Source organism: Physella acuta, unplaced genomic scaffold (assembly GCF_028476545.2).
Source record: "Physella acuta isolate Inbredline_101_S28 unplaced genomic scaffold, ASM2847654v3 ptg001621l, whole genome shotgun sequence".
Lineage (NCBI taxonomy): Eukaryota > Metazoa > Mollusca > Gastropoda > Physidae > Physella > Physella acuta.
Window position 1 is genome coordinate 42,031 of NW_026733135.1, and position 23,037 is coordinate 65,067.

General features: G+C 41.4%; 1 protein-coding gene across 4 annotated transcripts in view; it reads left to right on the forward strand.

Moving 5' to 3' along the window:
- Window positions 1-23,037, forward strand: part of LOC131929371 (DNA topoisomerase 2-alpha) — a 57,538-nt gene that overhangs the window by 30,881 nt on the left and 3,620 nt on the right. For 3 of the 4 annotated variants that reach the window (XM_059285520.1, XM_059285517.1, XM_059285519.1), the window contains 11 exons: window positions 835-970; window positions 1,230-1,425; window positions 1,613-1,710; window positions 1,827-1,841; window positions 6,352-6,477; window positions 7,048-7,131; window positions 8,463-8,663; window positions 8,957-9,101; window positions 18,732-18,881; window positions 20,248-20,455; window positions 21,905-21,963. In XM_059285520.1, the coding sequence (XP_059141503.1) occupies window positions 835-970; window positions 1,230-1,425; window positions 1,613-1,710; window positions 1,827-1,841; window positions 6,352-6,477; window positions 7,048-7,131; window positions 8,463-8,663; window positions 8,957-9,101; window positions 18,732-18,881; window positions 20,248-20,455; window positions 21,905-21,963 (1,418 nt within the window). The remainder of the gene's footprint in view (window positions 1-834; window positions 971-1,229; window positions 1,426-1,612; window positions 1,711-1,826; window positions 1,842-6,351; window positions 6,478-7,047; window positions 7,132-8,462; window positions 8,664-8,956; window positions 9,102-18,731; window positions 18,882-20,247; window positions 20,456-21,904; window positions 21,964-23,037) is intronic. The other variant, XM_059285518.1, reaches the window with a different exon arrangement.

Here is a 23,037-nt window from a genome sequence, read left to right on the forward strand (position 1 = left end):
GTCCCACCCAATCTGAGAAACAGCCACCTCTCATAACGTGAGTCTCAGCACTCCTTGTCCCACCCAATCTGAGAAACAGCCACCTCTCATAACGTGAGTCTCAGCTGTCCCACCCAATCTGAGAAACAGCCACCTCTCATAACGTGAGTCTCAGCACTCCTTGTCCCACCCAATCTGAGAAACAGCCACCTCTCATAACGTGAGTCTCAGCACTCCTTGTCCCACCCAATCTGAGAAACAGCCACCTCTCATAACGTGAGTCTCAGCTGTCCCACCCAATCTGAGAAACAGCCACCTCTCATATGGTGAGTCTCAGCACTCCCACCCACCATTGATGTTTTTTCCTTTGCTGCTGTGCTCTACCAGCTAAGTCAACTGTGAGAAAGCATGGGCTTCTGAACCTGTTCTCTTATGTCTTTTTGCATATCAGATGATGAAAAAAATATGACATTTTTTTGATAGTGAAGTTTTAATCTGCTTAAGCTTTAAAAAAAAATTAGAATTGACTTGGCTGTACCATTTGATCAATATTACAGAACCCTCTAGGCAGATAAAACTACTTAGAGTATATAAATAAATACTGCTCCAAAACATTATCCTTCTCCTGATTCAAATATTATTTGATTTTATAAACTGTTTCAACATAATCATTATTAAAATTATTCTGAAATTAAAAAACATTTTTTGCTTAATTTTCTTTTGTTTGGTTTCTTGCAGTATCAAATAAGACATGTTAGTCAGACTGAAATGTCTTTCACACGTCAATCACATAGACATGTCTTTTACACACAGAAGGTCTTTCACACATCACTCTCTTAAAAATGTTAATTTCAGAGACTACAAAGAATATAACACAGACTCTACTATCAAGTTTATTGTTAAAATGGCACCTGAGAAACTGGCCCAATATGAACAAGAAGGTCTGCATAAACTGTTCAAGCTCTCCAGTACCATCTCTACTGGCAGTATGGTAAATAGCCAATACATTTTTACTACAGTTTGTGACCTTCCTCTACATGACTAAAAGACTTGTCATAAATAGTGCACAACTTAACAGTTTGTGACAATAAGGTGTTTATCAACACTGTTTTTGAATGATAAAATAAAATGACATTTAAAATTTGTTCAATAAAAAATTAACCTATCCATAGTTAAGAAAATATTAACTTAAAATGTTTTTTTTAGTTTAAACTTGTATACTCATCATTTTTTTCTTTCTTTCAAATCAGGTTTTGTTCAACAGTGAAGGCTGCATTAAACGTTATGATGGGGTGCAAGATATTTTAAAAGAATTTTACTCTGTTCGCCTAAATTTCTATCATAGAAGGAAAGATTACCTAGAAGGGATGCTGTCAGCTGAATCTCTCAAACTGGACAACATTGCCAGATTTATCATTGAAAAAATTGAAGGGACCATTGTTATTGGTCAGTTGTTGTTTATTTATTTTTTGTTCCACCAACACTGTCTGGACACACTTGATCTGCCCCAGGATAAACATGATGTTGTAGATCAAGGGCTTTTGTCATTCATAGAGTTATTCTAATGTGTTGAGAATGTACCTTGTTGAACATAAACCAAAAGTAATGTATTTGTAATGTATTTTGTTGATAGAAAACAAACCAAAGAAAGAACTTATACAAACATTGGTGAGAAAAGGTTATGACTCTGACCCAGTTAAGGCTTGGAAGGAAGCTCAGAACAAGGGGAAGGTAAGGCCACCACTTTGATGGGTGTCACAAAATATCACTACCTCTTTCTTGTCAAAAAATAAGGCCACCTTTATTATGGAATACCAACTTACTCTACCTTTTTTATTTATGCAAAGGACTCATCCAAAAATGTAAGTAAAAGTCTGTTGTGTTAAGCTCATGTTTTCTTATCTCTAGTTGGTGGTGTTAAGCTCATGTTTCCTTCCCTCAAGTATAGTCTGTGGTGTTAAGCTCATGTTTCCTTCCCTCAAGTATAGTCTGTGGTGTTAAGCTCATGTTTCCTTTATAGTCTGTAGTGTTAAGCTGTTTCCTACCCTCAGGTGTAGTCTGTAGTGTTAAGCTCATGTTTCCTTCCCTCAAGTATAGTCTGTGGTGTTAAGCTCATGTTTCCTTTATAGTCTGTAGTGTTAAGCTCATGTTTCCTCCCCCCAAGTATAGTCTGTAGTATTAAGCTCATGTTTCCTTTATAGTCTGTAGTGTTAAGCTGTTTCCTACCCTCAGGTGTAGTCTGTAGTGTTAAGCTCATGTTTCCTTCATAGTCTGTAGTGTTAAGCTCACTTGCCTGTAGTCACTATGTGCTGAGTAACTAAATGTGCATGTTCATGTGTATTTAGATTTTGTTTGATATGACTAGTCGCTATGTGCTATTTTTGTGTTTGTTTATCAAGCTTAACTAATATAAATAACTTCGACATTGGTAGGCCATTATTATTTATTAAACATAAATATATTTTTAGAGTCATAAAAAAACAATAAACTAAAGCAATCTAAATAAAGTATTTTCAACAGAAATCATGCATAATAGAAACCATTTTTAGCTCTCCCTCACTAGGTAGAACTAGAATGTACCTGTACAGGCTGAGCAGGCCTATAGGGTGTTAGTGAGGGGCAGGGTGTGTTTATGTTGGTGTGTAGGGGTGGGGTGTTTATGTTGGTGTGTAGGGGTGGGGTGTTTATGTTGGTGTGTAGGGGTGGGGTGTTTGTGTATGTGAGTAGGGGTGGGGTGTTTATGTTGGTGAGTAGGGGTGGGGTGTTTATGTATGTGAGTAGGGGTGGGGTGTTTATGTTGGTGTGTAGGGGTGGGGTGTTTGTGTTGGTGAGTAGGGGTGGGGTGTTTATGTTGGTGAGTAGGGGTGGGGTGTTTATGTTGGTGAGTAGGGGTGGGGTGTTTATGTTGGTGTGTAGGGGTGGGGTGTTTATGTTGGTGTGTAGTGGTGGGGTGTTTATGTTGGTGAGTAGGGGTGGTGTGTTTATGTTGGGGGGGGGGTGTTTATGTTGGTGAGTAGGGGTGGGGTGTTTATGTATGTGAGTAGGGGTGGGGTGTTTATGTTGGTGTGTAGGGGTGGGGTGTTTATGTTGGTGTGTAGGGGTGGGGTGTTTATGTTGGTGTGTAGGGGTGGGGTGTTTATGTTGATGTGTAGGGGTGGGGTGTTTGTGTTGATGTGTAGGGGTGGGGTGTTTGTGTAGGGGTGGGGTGTTTATGTTGATGTGTAGGGGTGGGGTGTTTATGTTGGTGTGTAGGGGTGGGGTGTTTATGTATGTGAGTAGGGGTGGGGTGTTTATGTTGGTGTGTAGGGGTGGGGTGTTTATGTTGGTGTGTAGGGGTGGGGTGTTTATGTTGGTGAGTAGGGGTGGGGTGTTTATGTTGGTGAGTAGGGGTGGGGTGTTTATGTTAGTGAGTAGGGGTGGGGTGTTTATGTTGGTGTGTAGGGGTGGGGTGTTTATGTTGGTGTGAAGGGGTGGGGTGTTTATGTTGGTGAGTAGGGGTGGTGTGTTTATGTTGGGGGGGGGGGTTATGTATGTGAGTAGGGGTGGGGTGTTTATGTTGGTGAGTAGGGGTGGGGTGTTTATGTATGTGAGTAGGGGTGGGGTGTTTATGTTGGTATGTAGGGGTGGGGTGTTTATGTTGGTGTGTAGGGGTGGGGTGTTTATGTTGGTGTGTAGGGGTGGGGTGTTTATGTTGATGTGTAGGGGTGGGGTGTTTATGTTGATGTGTAGGGGTGGGGTGTTTATGTTGGTGAGTAGGGGTGGGGTGTTTATGTTGGTGTGTAGGGGTGGGGTGTTTATGTTGGTGTGTAGGGGTGGGGTGTTTATGTATGTGAGTAGGGGTGGGGTGTTTATGTTGGTGTGTAGGGGTGGGGTGTTTATGTTGGTGTGTAGGGGTGGGGTGTTTGTGTATGTGAGTAGGGGTGGGGTGTTTATGTTGGTGTGTAGGGGTGGGGTGTTTGTGTAGGGGTGGGGTGTTTATGTTGATGTGTAGGGGTGGGGTGTTTATGTTAGTGTGTAGGGGTGGGGTGTTTATGTTGGTGTGTAGGGGTGGGGTGTTTATGTTGGTGTGTAGGGGTGGTGTGTTTATATTGGTGTGTAGGGGTGGGGTGTTTATGTTGGTGTGTAGGGGTGGGGTGTTTATGTTGGTGAGTAGGGGTGGGGTGTTTATGTTGGTGTGTAGGGGTGGGGTGTTTATGTAGGTGAGTAGGGGTGGGGTGTTTATGTTGGTGTGTAGGGGTGGGGTGTTTATGTAGGGGTGGGGTGTTTATGTATGTGAGTAGGGGTGGGGTGTTTATGTATGTGAGTAGGGGTGGGGTGTTTATGTTGGTGTGTAGGGGTGGGGTGTTTATGTTGGTGTGTAGGGGTGGGGTGTTTATGTTGATGTGTAGGGGTGGGGTGTTTATGTAGGTGTGTAGGGTTGGGGTGTTTATGTTGGTGTGTAGGGGTGGGGTGTTTATGTTGGTGTGTAATGGTGGGGTGTTTATGTTGGTGAGTAGGGGTGGGGTGTTTATGTTGGTGTGTAGGGGTGGGGTGTTTATGTAGGTGAGTAGGGGTGGGGTGTTTATGTTGGTGTGTAGGGGTGGGGTGTTTATGTATGTGAGTAGGGGTGGGGTGTTTATGTATGTGAGTAGGGGTGGGGTGTTTATGTAGGTGTGTAGGGGTGGGGTGTTTATGTTGGTGTGTAGGGGTGGGGTGTTTATGTTGGTGTGTAGGGGTGGGGTGTTTATGTTGATTTGTAGGGGTGGGGTGTTTATGTAGGTGTGTAGGGGTGGGGTGTTTATGTTGATGTGTAGGGGTGGGGTGTTTATGTAGGTGAGTAGGGGTGGGGTGTTTATGTTGGTGTGTAGGGGTGGGGTGTTTATGTTGGTGAGTAGGGGTGGGGTGTTTATGTTGGTGTGTAGGGGTGGGGTGTTTATGTTGGTGTGTAATGGTGGGGTGTTTATGTTGGTGAGTAGGGGTGGGGTGTTTATGTTGGTGAGTTGGGGTGGGGTGTTTATGTAGGTGAGTAGGGGTGGGGTGTTTATGTTGGTGAGTAGGGGTGGGGTGTTTATGTAGGTGAGTAGGGGTGGGGTGTTTATGTTGGTGTGTAGGGGTGGGGTGTTTATGTTGATGTGTAGGGGTGGGGTGTTTATGTAGGTGAGTAGGGGTGGGGTGTTTATGTTGGTGTGTAGGGGTGGGGTGTTTATGTTGGTGAGTAGGGGTGGGGTGTTTATGTTGGTGTGTAGGGGTGGGGTGTTTATGTTGGTGTGTAATGGTGGGGTGTTTATGTTGGTGAGTAGGGGTGGGGTGTTTATGTTGGTGAGTAGGGGTGGGGTGTTTATGTAGGTGAGTAGGGGTGGGGTGTTTATGTTGGTGAGTAGGGGTGGGGTGTTTATGTAGGTGAGTAGGGGTGGGGTGTTTATGTTGGTGAGTAGGGGTGGGGTGTTTATGTAGGTGAGTAGGGGTGGGGTGTTTATGTAGGTGAGTAGGGGTGGGGTGTTTGGTTGGGGTGTATGTAGGTGAGTAGGGGTGGGTCGTTTGATTGGCAAGTAGGGGTGGGGTGTTTATGTAGGTGTGTAGGGGTGGGGTGTTTGGTTGGGGTGTAAGGGAGGGTTTGTTAAGCATAATATAATCTGAAATTATTTTCAATGCATATTTAGTTGTTTTAAAAAAGTCTGATGAAATGGTTGAGTCTCATAGAGTAAAGTCTGATGAAATGGTTGAGTCTCATAGAGTAAAGTCTGATGAAATGGTTGAGTTTCATAAAGTAAAGTCTGATGAAATGGTTGAGTCTCATAGAGTAAAGTCTGATGAAATGGTTGAGTCTCATAGAGTAAAGTCTGATGAAATGGTTGAGTCTCATAGAGTAAAGTCTGGTGAAATGGTTGAGTCTCATAGAGTAAAGTCTGATGAAATGGTTGAGTCTCATAGAGTAAAGTCTGATGAAATGGTTGAGTCTCATAGAGTAAAGTCTGATGAAATGGTTGAGTCTCATAGAGTAAAGTCTGATGAAATGGTTGAGTTTCATAAAGTAAAGTCTGATGAAATGGTTGAGTCTCATAGAGTAAAGTCTGATGAAATGGTTGAGTTTCATAAAGTAAAGTCTGATGAAATGGTTGAGTCTCATAGAGTAAAGTCTGGTGAAATGGTTGAGTCTCATAGAGTAAAGTCTAGTGAAATGGTTGAGTCTCATAGAGTAAAGTCTGATGAAATGGTTGAGTCTCATAGAGTAAAGTCTGATGAAATGGTTGAGTCTCATAGAGTAAAGTCTGATGAAATGGTTGAGTCTCATAGAGTAAAGTCTGATGAAATGGTTGAGTTTCATAGAGTAAAGTCTGATGAAATGGTTGAGTCTCATAGAGTAAAGTCTGATGAAATGGTTTACGTTTTCAGGATGATCTAATGGACACTGAAGAGGAAGTAGAATCAGGACCTGACTTCAACTATATTCTAAGTATGCCACTGTGGAACCTCACCAAAGAGAAAAAGGATGAACTTATCAAGCATAAAGAGAGCAAGGTAATTGAGGCAATTGTTTCTACTAATAGGAGGTTCACACATCATTAGATCTCAGATTTCCTATATTACATTAATCCGAGAAAAACTTAAACAAATGATGCTACTTGTAATATTATTTCTATAAAAAATGTATTTTAAATGCTTAAAAAAATCAACCCGGTCACTGGAGCTACTTTCTTTTTTAATACCACTGCAGTAGTTACATTATAAGTAAAGCCTGATACAATGGCAGATTTAATTTCAATAATTCAATTGCCCGTAATTTGAAAAAAAAAATTTACCTGGAGACAAATAGTAAAAAATGAATACTATTGATAGAACAAGAAAACGTTAATAAAACTTAGTGATTTCCGCTATCCCCAATATCATTTCAAATCTTACCAGTAATACTTTCATTGCTTTTTTTTTCTCAGAGTAACAGAAATTTTTAAAATTTAAATTATCTTAATTAAAGTATTTAACTAGTACAATAATGGTGTAATACTACTTTAACTATGATACATCTTATTGGGTTCAGTTTGCAAAAAATGTCCATTGTCTTATCACATCCTTGAACTTTTCTTCTTACAGGCTGATGAACTACGCAGTCTTCGTAGAAAATCACCCAAAGACCTTTGGAGGGATGACCTTGATGCTTTCCTAGTTACTTTACAAGTAAGTTGTCGGGGTTTAATGCTTAATTTTTTTTACATAACACCTGTGGTTAAATGTTTAGGTTAGGGGTCATCCATTTATGACGTCCACAAAATTAGGAATTTTAGACCCCACCTTCAACACGCATCCTCTTTCAAATTAGGCCCTATGAGGTAAGTGCTTGCTTTATTTTAATTGTTTCTGTCAATACCAAACAAAAACTCCAAAATATTAAACATTTGATTTTGTATTTAATAGTATTTTTCTGCCTTATATTATTATTAACAATACTTTATTTTATTGAAGATGCTGTGGACTGAACATTTTAATGTCATTTGTGGCTGTCTAGTTATTAACGATTATATGGGTTAGGGTAAATTAAGTTAATCAACATGACATCATTATATTACATTTACTCAATCTAGATCTGCGTCGTTTTAAGGGGGTAGGCGCCGGTACCCTAAAATATGGAAGATTATGAATTCATTGTTTATTGGACTTAACATGAAATATTTTATGAATGGTTTAAATCCTGCGAAGAGGTTTATTTTCAAGATGGCCGCCGTTGTCATAAAAAACAGTTTTGCAATCTTGCCCGTGCGCGTGTGTCTGTAAACATGATAACTTGAGTACCGTTACAGCTAGGTTGATGAAATTTCATATATAAGTATTTTAACAAAATCGTAGATCCATATCAACTTTCCGATAACAGGAAATGGAACTTTTTCTACTTTCAATTTTTCAAAAACCTATAACTTGAGTACTATTTCTTCATATGTAAGTAAAACATCTAATTCTCTGGCTTCTGTCAAATTTTGAGTAATTTCCGTTGACTGGAAGTAGTAATTTTTGCTATTTCCGATTTCTCAAAAGACGCATGTGAATGTATAAAGTACTAATAATATTCCGCACTATTATGCACATTTTGTTTGGCGTTCACTTGGTGTGCAATTCTTTTTTCTACAAGGTTTATTTTAAAAAGTTTAAGTAGGCCTATTTAAAATGGATTAAAAATCATGTCTATATCCCAAGTTGCCATCCCCTGTCTTTTTATATAAAAATATTCGAGAAAGTTTAGTGGAGATCACTCCCAGTTTATTTTTTTTAGTGGAAATGCATATTCGGATGCACCTTAATAAAGCTGTAGAGAAAAAATTATTTGCTCTCTAGTATTAAAATTTTTTTTTTTACTGGAGCCCACCCCCTTAAGTTTAGACACAAATTAATGGTGTGGACGTCATAAATGGATGACCCCTTATATTAGACACCTATGGTTAAATGTTTAGTTTATATTAGACAACTATGGTTTAATTTTTAGTGTAGATTTTAGATTGGATGTGATATTGTTCCAGGAAGTTGAAGAATCAGAAAAAGACAGTGGCAGTGTTGATGCTAAACCAGCTAAGCTTGGAAAACTTGGCAAATTAAAGCCTAAAAAAGCCATTCTGGACACAATGCCATCCCCTGCTGGCAGAAGAATAGTCCCTAAAATAAGTTCTGCTCACAAGTCTAAAGGAGACAAAGATGCTGCTAAAAAGCTATTTAAAGAAAGGGTAGGTAAATGTTTCGCATTCGTGTCAGTTAGCTGTTATCTAAGTGTCATCTAACATACTATTTTGACATGTCAGTTAGCTGTTATCTAAGTGTCATCTGACATACTATTTTGACATGTCAGTTAGCTGTTATCTGTCATCTGACATACTATTTTGACATGTCAGTTAGCTGTTATCTAAGTGTCATCTGACATACTATTTTGACATGTCAGTTAGCTGTCATCTGACATACTATTTTGACATGTCATTTAGCTGTTATCTAAGTGTCATCTGACATACAAATTTGTATTTAGATAAAGAAGGAAACAGATGATGATGTCATCAGTCAAGTAGATAATGTAAAGAAGGAGGAAGGTGAAACAGCACCCACTAGAGGCCGTGGGGGCGGTAGGGGAGCACGAGGAGGTAGAGGGAGAGGAGCAGCCACCAAGGGCACCAGTAAGTGGCATTTTTAATTTCCACACCCCACCGGTGCACCCACACCCCACCGGTGCACCCAAACCCCACCGGTGCACACACACCCCACCGGTGCACCCACACCCCACCGGTGCACCCACACCCCACCGGTGCACCCACACCCCACCGGTGCACCCACACCCCACCGGTGCACCCACACCCCACCGGTGCACCCACACCCCACTGAATTTTGTTTTAACTTGACACATGCCATCAGTTATCCAATAGTGACTGGGACAGTACATTACTTGAGTTTACAGCCACTGGGACAGTACATTACTTGAGTTTACAGCCACTGTCTAATGACTGGGACAGTACATTACTTGAGTTTACAGCCACTGGGACAGTACATTACTTGAGTTTACAGCCACTGTCTAATGACTGGGACAGTACATTACTTGAGTTTACAGCCACTGAGCACTGTCTAATGACTGGGGCAGTACATTACTTGAGTTTACAGCCACTGTCTAATGACTGGGACAGTACATTACTTGAGTTTACAGCCACTGAGCACTGTCTAATGACTGGGGCAGTACATTACTTGAGTTTACAGCCACTGTCTAATGACTGGGACAGTACATTACTTGAGTTTACAGCCACTGGGACAGTACATTACTTGAGTTTACAGCCACTGTCTAATGACTGGGACAGTACATTACTTGAGTTTACAGCCACTGTCTAATGACTGGGACAGTACATTACTTGAGTTTACAGCCACTGTCTAATGACTGGGACAGTACATTACTTGAGTTTACAGCCACTGTCTAATGACTGGGACAGTACATTACTTGAGTTTACAGCCACTGAGCACTGTCTAATGACTGGGACAGTACATTACTTGAGTTTACAGCCACTGTCTAATGACTGGGGCAGTACATTACTTGAGTTTACAGCCACTGTCTAATGACTGGGACAGTACATTACTTGAGTTTACAGCCACTGAGCAGTCTAATGACTGGGGCAGTACATTACTTGAGTTTACAGCCACTGTCTAATGACTGGGACAGTACATTACTTGAGTTTACAGCCACTGAGCACTGTCTAATGACTGGGACAGTACATTACTTGAGTTTACAGCCACTGTCTAATGACTGGGGCAGTACATTACTTGAGTTTACAGCCACTGTCTAATGACTGGGACAGTACATTACTTGAGTTTACAGCCACTGGGACAGTACATTACTTGAGTTTACAGCCACTGGGACAGTACATTACTTGAGTTTACAGCCACTGGGACAGTACATTACTTGAGTTTACAGCCACTGGGACAGTACATTACTTGAGTTTACAGCCACTGGGACAGTACATTACTTGAGTTTACAGCCACTGTCTAATGACTGGGACAGTACATTACTTGAGTTTACAGCCACTGGGACAGTACATTACTTGAGTTTACAGCCACTGTCTAATGACTGGGACAGTACATTACTTGAGTTTACAGCCACTGTCTAATGACTGGGACAGTACATTACTTGAGTTTACAGCCACTGAGCACTGTCTAATGACTGGGACAGTACATTACTTGAGTTTACAGCCACTGTCTAATGACTGGGACAGTACATTACTTGAGTTTACAGCCACTGTCTAATGACTGGGACAGTACATTACTTGAGTTTACAGCCACTGAGCACTGTCTAATGACTGGGGCAGTACATTACTTGAGTTTACAGCCACTGGGACAGTACATTACTTGAGTTTACAGCCACTGTCTAATGACTGGGACAGTACATTACTTGAGTTTACAGCCACTGAGCACTGTCTAATGACTGGGGCAGTACATTACTTGAGTTTACAGCCACTGGGACAGTACATTACTTGAGTTTACAGCCACTGTCTAATGACTGGGACAGTACATTACTTGAGTTTACAGCCACTGTCTAATGACTGGGACAGTACATTACTTGAGTTTACAGCCACTGAGCACTGTCTAATGACTGGGGCAGTACATTACTTGAGTTTACAGCCACTGTCTAATGACTGGGGCAGTACATTACTTGAGTTTACAGCCACTGAGCACTGTCTAATGACTGGGACAGTACATTACTTGAGTTTACAGCCACTGTCTAATGACTGGGACAGTACATTACTTGAGTTTACAGCCACTGTCTAATGACTGGGACAGTACATTACTTGAGTTTACAGCCACTGGGACAGTACATTACTTGAGTTTACAGCCACTGTCTAATGACTGGGACAGTACATTACTTGAGTTTACAGCCACTGAGCACTGTCTAATGACTGGGGCAGTACATTACTTGAGTTTACAGCCACTGTCTAATGACTGGGACAGTACATTACTTGAGTTTACAGCCACTGTCTAATGACTGGGGCAGTACATTACTTGAGTTTACAGCCACTGAGCACTGTCTAATGACTGGGACAGTACATTACTTGAGTTTACAGCCACTGTCTAATGACTGGGGCAGTACATTACTTGAGTTTACAGCCACTGGGACAGTACATTACTTGAGTTTACAGCCACTGTCTAATGACTGGGACAGTACATTACTTGAGTTTACAGCCACTGTCTAATGACTGGGACAGTACATTACTTGAGTTTACAGCCACTGGGACAGTACATTACTTGAGTTTACAGCCACTGGGACAGTACATTACTTGAGTTTACAGCCACTGGGACAGTACATTACTTGAGTTTACAGCCACTGGGACAGTACATTATTTGAGTTTACAGCCACTGGGACAGTACATTACTTGAGTTTACAGCCACTGTCTAATGACTGGGACAGTACATTACTTGAGTTTACAGCCACTGGGACAGTACATTACTTGAGTTTACAGCCACTGTCTAATGACTGGGACAGTACATTACTTGAGTTTACAGCCACTGTCTAATGACTGGGACAGTACATTACTTGAGTTTACAGCCACTGAGCACTGTCTAATGACTGGGACAGTACATTACTTGAGTTTACAGCCACTGTCTAATGACTGGGACAGTACATTACTTGAGTTTACAGCCACTGGGACAGTACATTACTTGAGTTTACAGCCACTGAGCACTGTCTAATGACTGGGACAGTACATTACTTGAGTTTACAGCCACTGTCTAATGACTGGGACAGTACATTACTTGAGTTTACAGCCACTGTCTAATGACTGGGACAGTACATTACTTGAGTTTACAGCCACTGTCTAATGACTGGGACAGTACATTACTTGAGTTTACAGCCACTGTCTAATGACTGGGACAGTACATTACTTGAGTTTACAGCCACTGTCTAATGACTGGGACAGTACATTACTTGAGTTTACAGCCACTGTCTAATGACTGGGACAGTACATTACTTGAGTTTACAGCCACTGGGACAGTACATTACTTGAGTTTACAGCCACTGTCTAATGACTGGGACAGTACATTACTTGAGTTTACAGCCACTGAGCACTGTCTAATGACTGGGGCAGTACATTACTTGAGTTTACAGCCACTGTCTAATGACTGGGACAGTACATTACTTGAGTTTACAGCCACTGTCTAATGACTGGGACAGTACATTACTTGAGTTTACAGCCACTGTCTAATGACTGGGACAGTACATTACTTGAGTTTACAGCCACTGGGACAGTACATTACTTGAGTTTACAGCCACTGGGACAGTACATTACTTGAGTTTACAGCCACTGTCTAATGACTGGGGCAGTACATTACTTGAGTTTACAGCCACTGGGACAGTACATTACTTGAGTTTACAGCCACTGTCTAATGACTGGGACAGTACATTACTTGAGTTTACAGCCACTGTCTAATGACTGGGACAGTACATTACTTGAGTTTACAGCCACTGAGCACTGTCTAATGACTGGGGCAGTACATTACTTGAGTTTACAGCCACTGTCTAATGACTGGGGCAGTACATTACTTGAGTTTACAGCCACTGAGCACTGTCTAATGACTGGGACAGTACATTACTTGAGTTTACAGCCACTGTCTAATGACTGGGACAGTACATTACTTGAGTTTACAGCCACTGTCTAATGACTGGGACAGTACATTACTTGAGTTTACAGCCACTGTCTAATGACTGGGACAGTACATTACTTGAGTTTACAGCCACTGAGCACTGTCTAATGACTGGGACAGTACATTACTTGAGTTTACAGCCACTGTCTAATGACTGGGACAGTACATTACTTGAGTTTACAGCCACTGGGACAGTACATTACTTGAGTTTACAGCCACTGTCTAATGACTGGGACAGTACATTACTTGAGTTTACAGCCACTGAGCACTGTCTAATGACTGGGGCAGTACATTACTTGAGTTTACAGCCACTGTCTAATGACTGGGACAGTACATTACTTGAGTTTACAGCCACTGAGCACTGTCTAATGACTGGGACAGTACATTACTTGAGTTTACAGCCACTGTCTAATGACTGGGACAGTACATTACTTGAGTTTACAGCCACTGTCTAATGACTGGGACAGTACATTACTTGAGTTTACAGCCACTGGGACAGTACATTACTTGAGTTTACAGCCACTGGGACAGTACATTACTTGAGTTTACAGCCACTGTCTAATGACTGGGACAGTACATTACTTGAGTTTACAGCCACTGTCTAATGACTGGGACAGTACATTACTTGAGTTTACAGCCACTGAGCACTGTCTAATGACTGGGACAGTACATTACTTGAGTTTACAGCCACTGTCTAATGACTGGGACAGTACATTACTTGAGTTTACAGCCACTGTCTAATGACTGGGACAGTACATTACTTGAGTTTACAGCCACTGTCTAATGACTGGGACAGTACATTACTTGAGTTTACAGCCACTGTCTAATGACTGGGACAGTACATTACTTGAGTTTACAGCCACTGAGCACTGTCTAATGACTGGGGCAGTACATTACTTGAGTTTACAGCCACTGTCTAATGACTGGGGCAGTACATTACTTGAGTTTACAGCCACTGAGCACTGTCTAATGACTGGGACAGTACATTACTTGAGTTTACAGCCACTGTCTAATGACTGGGGCAGTACATTACTTGAGTTTACAGCCACTGTCTAATGACTGGGGCAGTACATTACTTGAGTTTACAGCCACTGGGACAGTACATTACTTGAGTTTACAGCCACTGTCTAATGACTGGGACAGTACATTACTTGAGTTTACAGCCACTGAGCACTGTCTAATGACTAGGACAGTACATTACTTGAGTTTACAGCCACTGTCTAATGACTGGGACAGTACATTACTTGAGTTTACAGCCACTGGGACAGTACATTACTTGAGTTTACAGCCACTGTCTAATGACTGGGACAGTACATTACTTGAGTTTACAGCCACTGAGCACTGTCTAATGACTGGGGCAGTACATTACTTGAGTTTACAGCCACTGTCTAATGACTGGGACAGTACATTACTTGAGTTTACAGCCACTGTCTAATGACTGGGACAGTACATTACTTGAGTTTACAGCCACTGTCTAATGACTGGGACAGTACATTACTTGAGTTTACAGCCACTGAGCACTGTCTAATGACTGGGGCAGTACATTACTTGAGTTTACAGCCACTGTCTAATGACTGGGACAGTACATTACTTGAGTTTACAGCCACTGTCTAATGACTGGGACAGTACATTACTTGAGTTTACAGCCACTGAGCACTGTCTAATGACTGGGACAGTACATTACTTGAGTTTACAGCCACTGAGCACTGTCTAATGACTGGGACAGTACATTACTTGAGTTTACAGCCACTGTCTAATGACTGGGACAGTACATTACTTGAGTTTACAGCCACTGAGCACTGTCTAATGACTGGGACAGTACATTACTTGAGTTTACAGCCACTGTCTAATGACTGGGACAGTACATTACTTGAGTTTACAGCCACTGGGACAGTACATTACTTGAGTTTACAGCCACTGTCTAATGACTGGGACAGTACATTACTTGAGTTTACAGCCACTGTCTAATGACTGGGACAGTACATTACTTGAGTTTACAGCCACTGTCTAATGACTGGGGCAGTACATTACTTGAGTTTACAGCCACTGGGACAGTACATTACTTGAGTTTACAGCCACTGTCTAATGACTGGGACAGTACATTACTTGAGTTTACAGCCACTGGGACAGTACATTACTTGAGTTTACAGCCACTGTCTAATGACTGGGGCAGTACATTACTTGAGTTTACAGCCACTGGGACAGTACATTACTTGAGTTTACAGCCACTGTCTAATGACTGGGACAGTACATTACTTGAGTTTACAGCCACTGTCTAATGACTGGGACAGTACATTACTTGAGTTTACAGCCACTGTCTAATGACTGGGACAGTACATTACTTGAGTTTACAGCCACTGTCTAATGACTGGGACAGTACATTACTTGAGTTTACAGCCACTGAGCACTGTCTAATGACTGGGACAGTACATTACTTGAGTTTACAGCCACTGGGACAGTACATTACTTGAGTTTACAGCCACTGTCTAATGACTGGGACAGTACATTACTTGAGTTTACAGCCACTGAGCACTGTCTAATGACTGGGGCAGTACATTACTTGAGTTTACAGCCACTGTCTAATGACTGGGGCAGTACATTACTTGAGTTTACAGCCACTGAGCACTGTCTAATGACTGGGACAGTACATTACTTGAGTTTACAGCCACTGTCTAATGACTGGGACAGTACATTACTTGAGTTTACAGCCACTGTCTAATGACTGGGACAGTACATTACTTGAGTTTACAGCCACTGTCTAATGACTGGGACAGTACATTACTTGAGTTTACAGCCAATGGGACAGTACATTACTTGAGTTTACAGCCACTGTCTAATGACTGGGACAGTACATTACTTGAGTTTACAGCCACTGAGCACTGTCTAATGACTGGGGCAGTACATTACTTGAGTTTACAGCCACTGTCTAATGACTGGGGCAGTACATTACTTGAGTTTACAGCCACTGAGCACTGTCTAATGACTGGGACAGTACATTACTTGAGTTTACAGCCACTGTCTAATGACTGGGACAGTACATTACTTGAGTTTACAGCCACTGTCTAATGACTGGGGCAGTACATTACTTGAGTTTACAGCCACTGTCTAATGACTGGGACAGTACATTACTTGAGTTTACAGCCACTGGGACAGTACATTACTTGAGTTTACAGCCACTGTCTAATGACTGGGACAGTACATTACTTGAGTTTACAGCCACTGTCTAATGACTGGGACAGTACATTACTTGAGTTTACAGCCACTGAGCACTGTCTAATGACTGGGACAGTACATTACTTGAGTTTACAGCCACTGGGACAGTACATTACTTGAGTTTACAGCCACTGTCTAATGACTGGGACAGTACATTACTTGAGTTTACAGCCACTGTCTAATGACTGGGACAGTACATTACTTGAGTTTACAGCCACTGTCTAATGACTGGGACAGTACATTACTTGAGTTTACAGCCACTGGGACAGTACATTACTTGAGTTTACAGCCACTGTCTAATGACTGGGACAGTACATTACTTGAGTTTACAGCCACTGTCTAATGACTGGGACAGTACATTACTTGAGTTTACAGCCACTGAGCACTGTCTAATGACTGGGGCAGTACATTACTTGAGTTTACAGCCACTGTCTAATGACTGGGGCAGTACATTACTTGAGTTTACAGCCACTGAGCACTGTCTAATGACTGGGACAGTACATTACTTGAGTTTACAGCCACTGTCTAATGACTGGGACAGTACATTACTTGAGTTTACAGCCACTGTCTAATGACTGGGGCAGTACATTACTTGAGTTTACAGCCACTGTCTAATGACTGGGACAGTACATTACTTGAGTTTACAGCCACTGGGACAGTACATTACTTGAGTTTACAGCCACTGTCTAATGACTGGGACAGTACATTACTTGAGTTTACAGCCACTGTCTAATGACTGGGACAGTACATTACTTGAGTTTACAGCCACTGTCTAATGACTGGGACAGTACATTACTTGAGTTTACAGCCACTGGGACAGTACATTACTTGAGTTTACAGCCACTGTCTAATGACTGGGACAGTACATTACTTGAGTTTACAGCCACTGAGCACTGTCTAATGACTGGGGCAGTACATTACTTGAGTTTACAGTCACTGTCTAATGACTGGGACAGTACATTACTTGAGTTTACAGCCACTGTCTAATGACTGGGGCAGTACATTACTTGAGTTTACAGCCACTGAGCACTGTCTAATGACTGGGACAGTACATTACTTGAGTTTACAGCCACTGTCTAATGACTGGGACAGTACATTACTTGAGTTTACAGCCACTGTCTAATGACTGGGACAGTACATTACTTGAGTTTACAGCCACTGTCTAATGACTGGGACAGTACATTACTTGAGTTTACAGCCACTGTCTAATGACTGGGACAGTACATTACTTGAGTTTACAGCCACTGGGACAGTACATTACTTGAGTTTACAGCCACTGGGACAGTACATTACTTGAGTTTACAGCCACTGTCTAATGACTGGGGCAGTACATTACTTGAGTTTACAGCCACTGGGACAGTACATTACTTGAGTTTACAACCACTGAGCACTGTCTAATGACTGGGGCAGTACATTACTTGAGTTTACAGCCACTGTCTAATGACTGGGACAGTACATTACTTGAGTTTACAGCCACTGAGCACTGTCTAATGACTGGGACAGTACATTACTTGAGTTTACAGCCACTGTCTAATGACTGGGACAGTACATTACTTGAGTTTACAGCCACTGTCTAATGACTGGGACAGTACATTACTTGAGTTTACAGCCACTGTCTAATGACTGGGACAGTACATTACTTGAGTTTACAGCCACTGGGACAGTACATTACTTGAGTTTACAGCCACTGAGCACTGTCTAATGACTGGGGCAGTACATTACTTGAGTTTACAGCCACTGTCTAATGACTGGGACAGTACATTACTTGAGTTTACAGCCACTGAGCACTGTCTAATGACTGGGACAGTACATTACTTGAGTTTACAGCCACTGTCTAATGACTGGGACAGTACATTACTTGAGTTTACAGCCACTGTCTAATGACTGGGACAGTACATTACTTGAGTTTACAGCCACTGTCTAATGACTGGGACAGTACATTACTTGAGTTTACAGCCACTGGGACAGTACATTACTTGAGTTTACAGCCACTGAGCACTGTCTAATGACTGGGACAGTACATTACTTGAGTTTACAGCCACTGTCTAATGACTGGGACAGTACATTACTTGAGTTTACAGCCACTCGCAACACAGCAATTGAACACTGCATAACCTAATTCAGTTTAAAGTTTTTTTAGCTCGGTAAATTATTTACCTACATTAAAGTATTTTTATTGTGGTAATACAAATGAAATCCATGATTTTGATTTTAAAAAATTGTTTTTTTTAATTACCAATAAAAGAAAAAAATAATTTTGATTTTCCCGATTTTATAATGACAAATGATGGACAGAGTTGTACAGACTGATGTGTACAAATCTAGCACTTGATACCTACAGACATTAGATCCTTTATCCTTAAAATTTCAATAATCATACAAAAATATTACTTTAAACAAATTTATCTTGGTTGTTTTAGCCCGTGAGAAATTATCCCCCAATAAAGGAAAGAAGATGAAGAAAAGAAACCCATGGTCTGATACTGAGTCTGAAGCTAGCAACCTCAGTGATGTTGATCAAATGGACACTGAACTAGTTATTCCTAGGGAGACAGCTAAACGATCTGCAGGTAACTAATACAGGCATTGTTGATTAGGTGACTGACTGGCCCACATCATGGTCAGGTGACTGACTGGCCCACATCATGGTCAGGTGACTGACTGGCCCACATGACTCCACAACATCCACCACACACCTCATGATTCCACAACATCCACCACACACCACTTGGCTTGACAACATCCACCACACACCTCATGATTCCACAACATCCACCACACACCACATGACTCCACAACATCCACCACACACCACTTGGCTTGACAACATCCACCACACTCACCAGTTTTTCATACTCATGCTGACCATTAGGTCTACAACACAAGACCATGTGAGCACATTTTTATAAGCGCTGTTATTTAAATATCCAATTTACATCATCCTAGGTTTTGACACACAATAATGATGTAGGCCTAATATGATTTGCACAATCTAATAGGGCCTAGATATCATGGTTTTCAAACTGATGTTTAAAAGAAACCTTGAAAATGAAATGCTGTAAATTGTTTGAGATATTTGCCATCCCCTTAGATAATGACATCATTAATGCTTTATCCCTTAAGCACTGTCACAGTTGCCCTTCCCAAATCCTAAGAAAAGGGGCATAAGCCAGCCTAAATTAGAGGGTAGTGTTACAAAAGCACCTGACATCATTAACCCTTTACAGTCCTGTATGGCCAAAAGCACCTAAGATTTTTCTTGTGTGGTACAGTCTGATACACCCAAAAACACATTTTCTATGTATGCCCTTTTTTTTCACTAACAATTTTGGAGCTACTTTATAAATCAAAATGTTTATTGCATGGTAATTAAGAGTAATGCACAATAATCTGCATTCTTTTTTCCCTGTGAATTACATTTTGTTTTAATTTTCGAATGCATGCAGAATTTTAAATGAATTATTCTACGCCATTTTCCTTTGTTTGGCCGACCTGGCCATTTTCCTTTGTTTGGCCGACCTGGCCATTTTCCTTTGTTTGGCCGACCTGGCCATTTTCCTTTGTTTGGCCGACCTGGCCATTTTCCTTTGTTTGGCCGACCTGGCCATTTTCCTTTGTTTGGCCGACCAGACTGTAAAGGTTTACAACCTTAACAGACTCTGTATGGTGTGTGTCATCATAGACCCACGGAGCAATGCCTAGATTAGTATGGTGTGTGTCATCATAGACCCACTGAGCAATGCCTAGATTAGTATGGTGTGTGTTATCATAGACCCACTGAGCAATGCCTAGATTAGTATGGTGTGTGTTATCATAGACCCACGGAGCAATGCCTAGATTAGTATGGTGTGTGTCATCATAGACTCACGGAGCAATGCCTAGATTATCCAGAGGAAATGGTTTGTGGGTTGGTCCATGATTCCTTTTTTCTTTCAGCGGCTAAAGTCAAATATAGTTTTGACAATGAGGAAGAGGTGGAAAGTGATGATGAGTTGGAATTCTACCCTCATGATCCAGAAGGAGACAATGATGTTAATGGTGGTAGTATTGTCTCCAGTGAAGATGATTTCAAATCTACTGAAGTTCCTAAAGCTGAAGCTCCTAAACCTAAAGAACCTCTTTCTAAAACAACTGTCCAGAAAAAGTGAGTCTGTTTTTTATGGCAATTTTCTTTTGCAATCAGGATTCGTACACAGTCTTGAAAGTCTGGAAAAAGTGTTAACATGTGACAAGTATTTAAAATTGTCATTTATTGAAAGAATTATTGCCCTCAGAAATCTTGTAGGCAGGCGGTCATAACAAAAAATTATGGGGGAGGTGTGTGAATGGTTGTCTTGTAGGCAGGCGGTCATAACAAAAAATTCTGGGGGAGGTGTGGGGTTGTTTAGGTAAAATGTCTAACTTTTTGAAACCTTAGCAAATGCTGACGATAGGGCTAGACTAGCCCACCCCTTGAAACTACGGTCACTTGTGTGAACTTGCAAAGTTTCTCAACTGTTTCTAAACGAAAAAATTCATTATTACTTGGCCTGCAGAATGGTTTTTTTTTTGTCCCGATTTTTCTTTTCAAGCACCCTATTATTCCCAAAACATCTATCTATATAAAAAGCAATGTGTGTCTGTCTGTTTGTTTGTTTGTCTTTTATGCATTACTACACCTCTCATCACATCACCGTGAAACTTTGGGGAGTTGTTGAGAAAATTTCTGGGGATGTTTTTGCGGGGCAGGGGGAAAAATTTCAAATTCACGGGGGGGGGGGGGGGGGGTGGGGCTCAGGTTACTGGTTAACTTTTTAAAGAAAAAATGTAAGCTGACATTAAGCCAGGGGTTCCCAACCTTTTTTAACTCTAGAGCACATTCTAAAATATCGGTAGGGTGGCGGGCACCACCTATTTTAAATCGACAAACTCCTTCCAAAGGCGTAGCGACCCTTCCCGTCACCTTTGCACACCCCCCCCCCCCTTTCAAATTTTTGATTTGCACCCCCCCCCCCCCTCAAACTTTCGATTTCAATCCCCTTCAACCTTTCAATAATGTTTATGAAAATAATGAGAGAATAGTGAGAGGCGGGCACATACGAATCGTGAGGCGGGCACGGGGTTGGGAACCCCTGCATTAAGCAGTATTTAAATGTAACCTGTTACATATAACTAGTAGCCTACAAATGTCATTAGACTAATTTTTAATTAATATGTTCCTCTTTTTTATGCAAATTCCTCTTTTTAGGCATGACTGTTCCTACTTTTGGCAGGCAGTGGTAGCACGTCTGCTATCTATTTAATTCTTTATGTTGCCCAACAATGCGGGAGACCACCACCACACACCCCGACTCTTTAACCCTCCTCCCGCTCTCTCCCTCGCTCTCTACAAACAGACCATATTGTTATCACTCCCACCCCAACTGGTGAGCTGTGACTCATGCTGAATGTTTACAATCGTAGAGCAATGTCGAATTAGTGACGGCTATTAGGGGCAGATACATCGTTTGTAGCATCTGCTTATCACCTCTGGCGTTGTCCAAAATAAGAGCAACCCTAGTGAGTACTTTGTGTAGCTATGTTGTAATATTGATGTGCTTTCAATTCCTTTTAGGCCAACAATAAAAAAAAGTCAAGCCCCAAAGACAAATGTGGAGAAAAAAGATCAGCCCAGTGAGTACACCCTCCATCTCTTTCAACATTGGTTCTTGTAACAAACATTGGTTCCCTCTACAAACATTGGTTCCCTCTACAAACATTGGCTCTCTCTACAAACATTGGCTCTCTCTACAAACATTGGTTCCCTCTACAAACATTGGTTCTTGTAACAAACATGTGTTCTCCTAACAAACATTGGTTCCCTTTACAAACATTGGTTCCCTCTACAAACATTGGTTCCCTCTACAAACATTGGTTCCCTCTACAAACATTTGTTCTCCTAACAAACATTTGTTCTCCTAACAAACATTGGTTCTCCTAACAAACATTGGTTCCCTCTACAAACATTGGTTCCCTCTACAAACATTGGTTCCCTCTACAAACATTGGTTCCCTCTACAAACATTGGTTCTCTCTACAAACATTGGTTCCCTCTACAAACATTGGTTCTGTCTACAAACATTTGTTCTCCTAACAAACATTGGCTCCCTCTACAAACATTGGTTCCCTCTACAAACATTGGTTCCCTTTACAAACATTGTTTCACTCTACAAACATTGGTTCCCTCTACAAACATTGGTTCCCTCTACAAACATTGGTTCCCTCTACAAACATTGGTTCCCTCTACAAACATTTGTTCTCCTAACAAACATTGGTTCCCTCTACAAACATTGGCTCTCTCTACAAACATTGGTTCCCTCTACAAACATTGGTTCCCTCTACAAACATTGGTTCCCTCTACAAACATTGGTTCCCTCTACAAACATTGGTTCCCTCTACAAACATTTGTTCTCCTAACAAACATTGGTTCCCTCTACAAACATTGGCTCTCTCTACAAACATTGGTTCCCTCTACAAACATTGGTTCCCTCTACAAACATTGGTTCCCTCTACAAACATTGGTTCCCTCTACAAACATTGGTTCCCTCTACAAACATTTGTTCTCCTAACAAACATTGGTTCCCTCTACAAACATTGGTTCCCTCTACAAACATTTGTTCTCCTAACAAACATTGGTTCCCTCTACAAACATTGGTTCCCTCTACAAACATTTGTTCTCCTAACAAACATTGGTTCCCTCTACAAACAT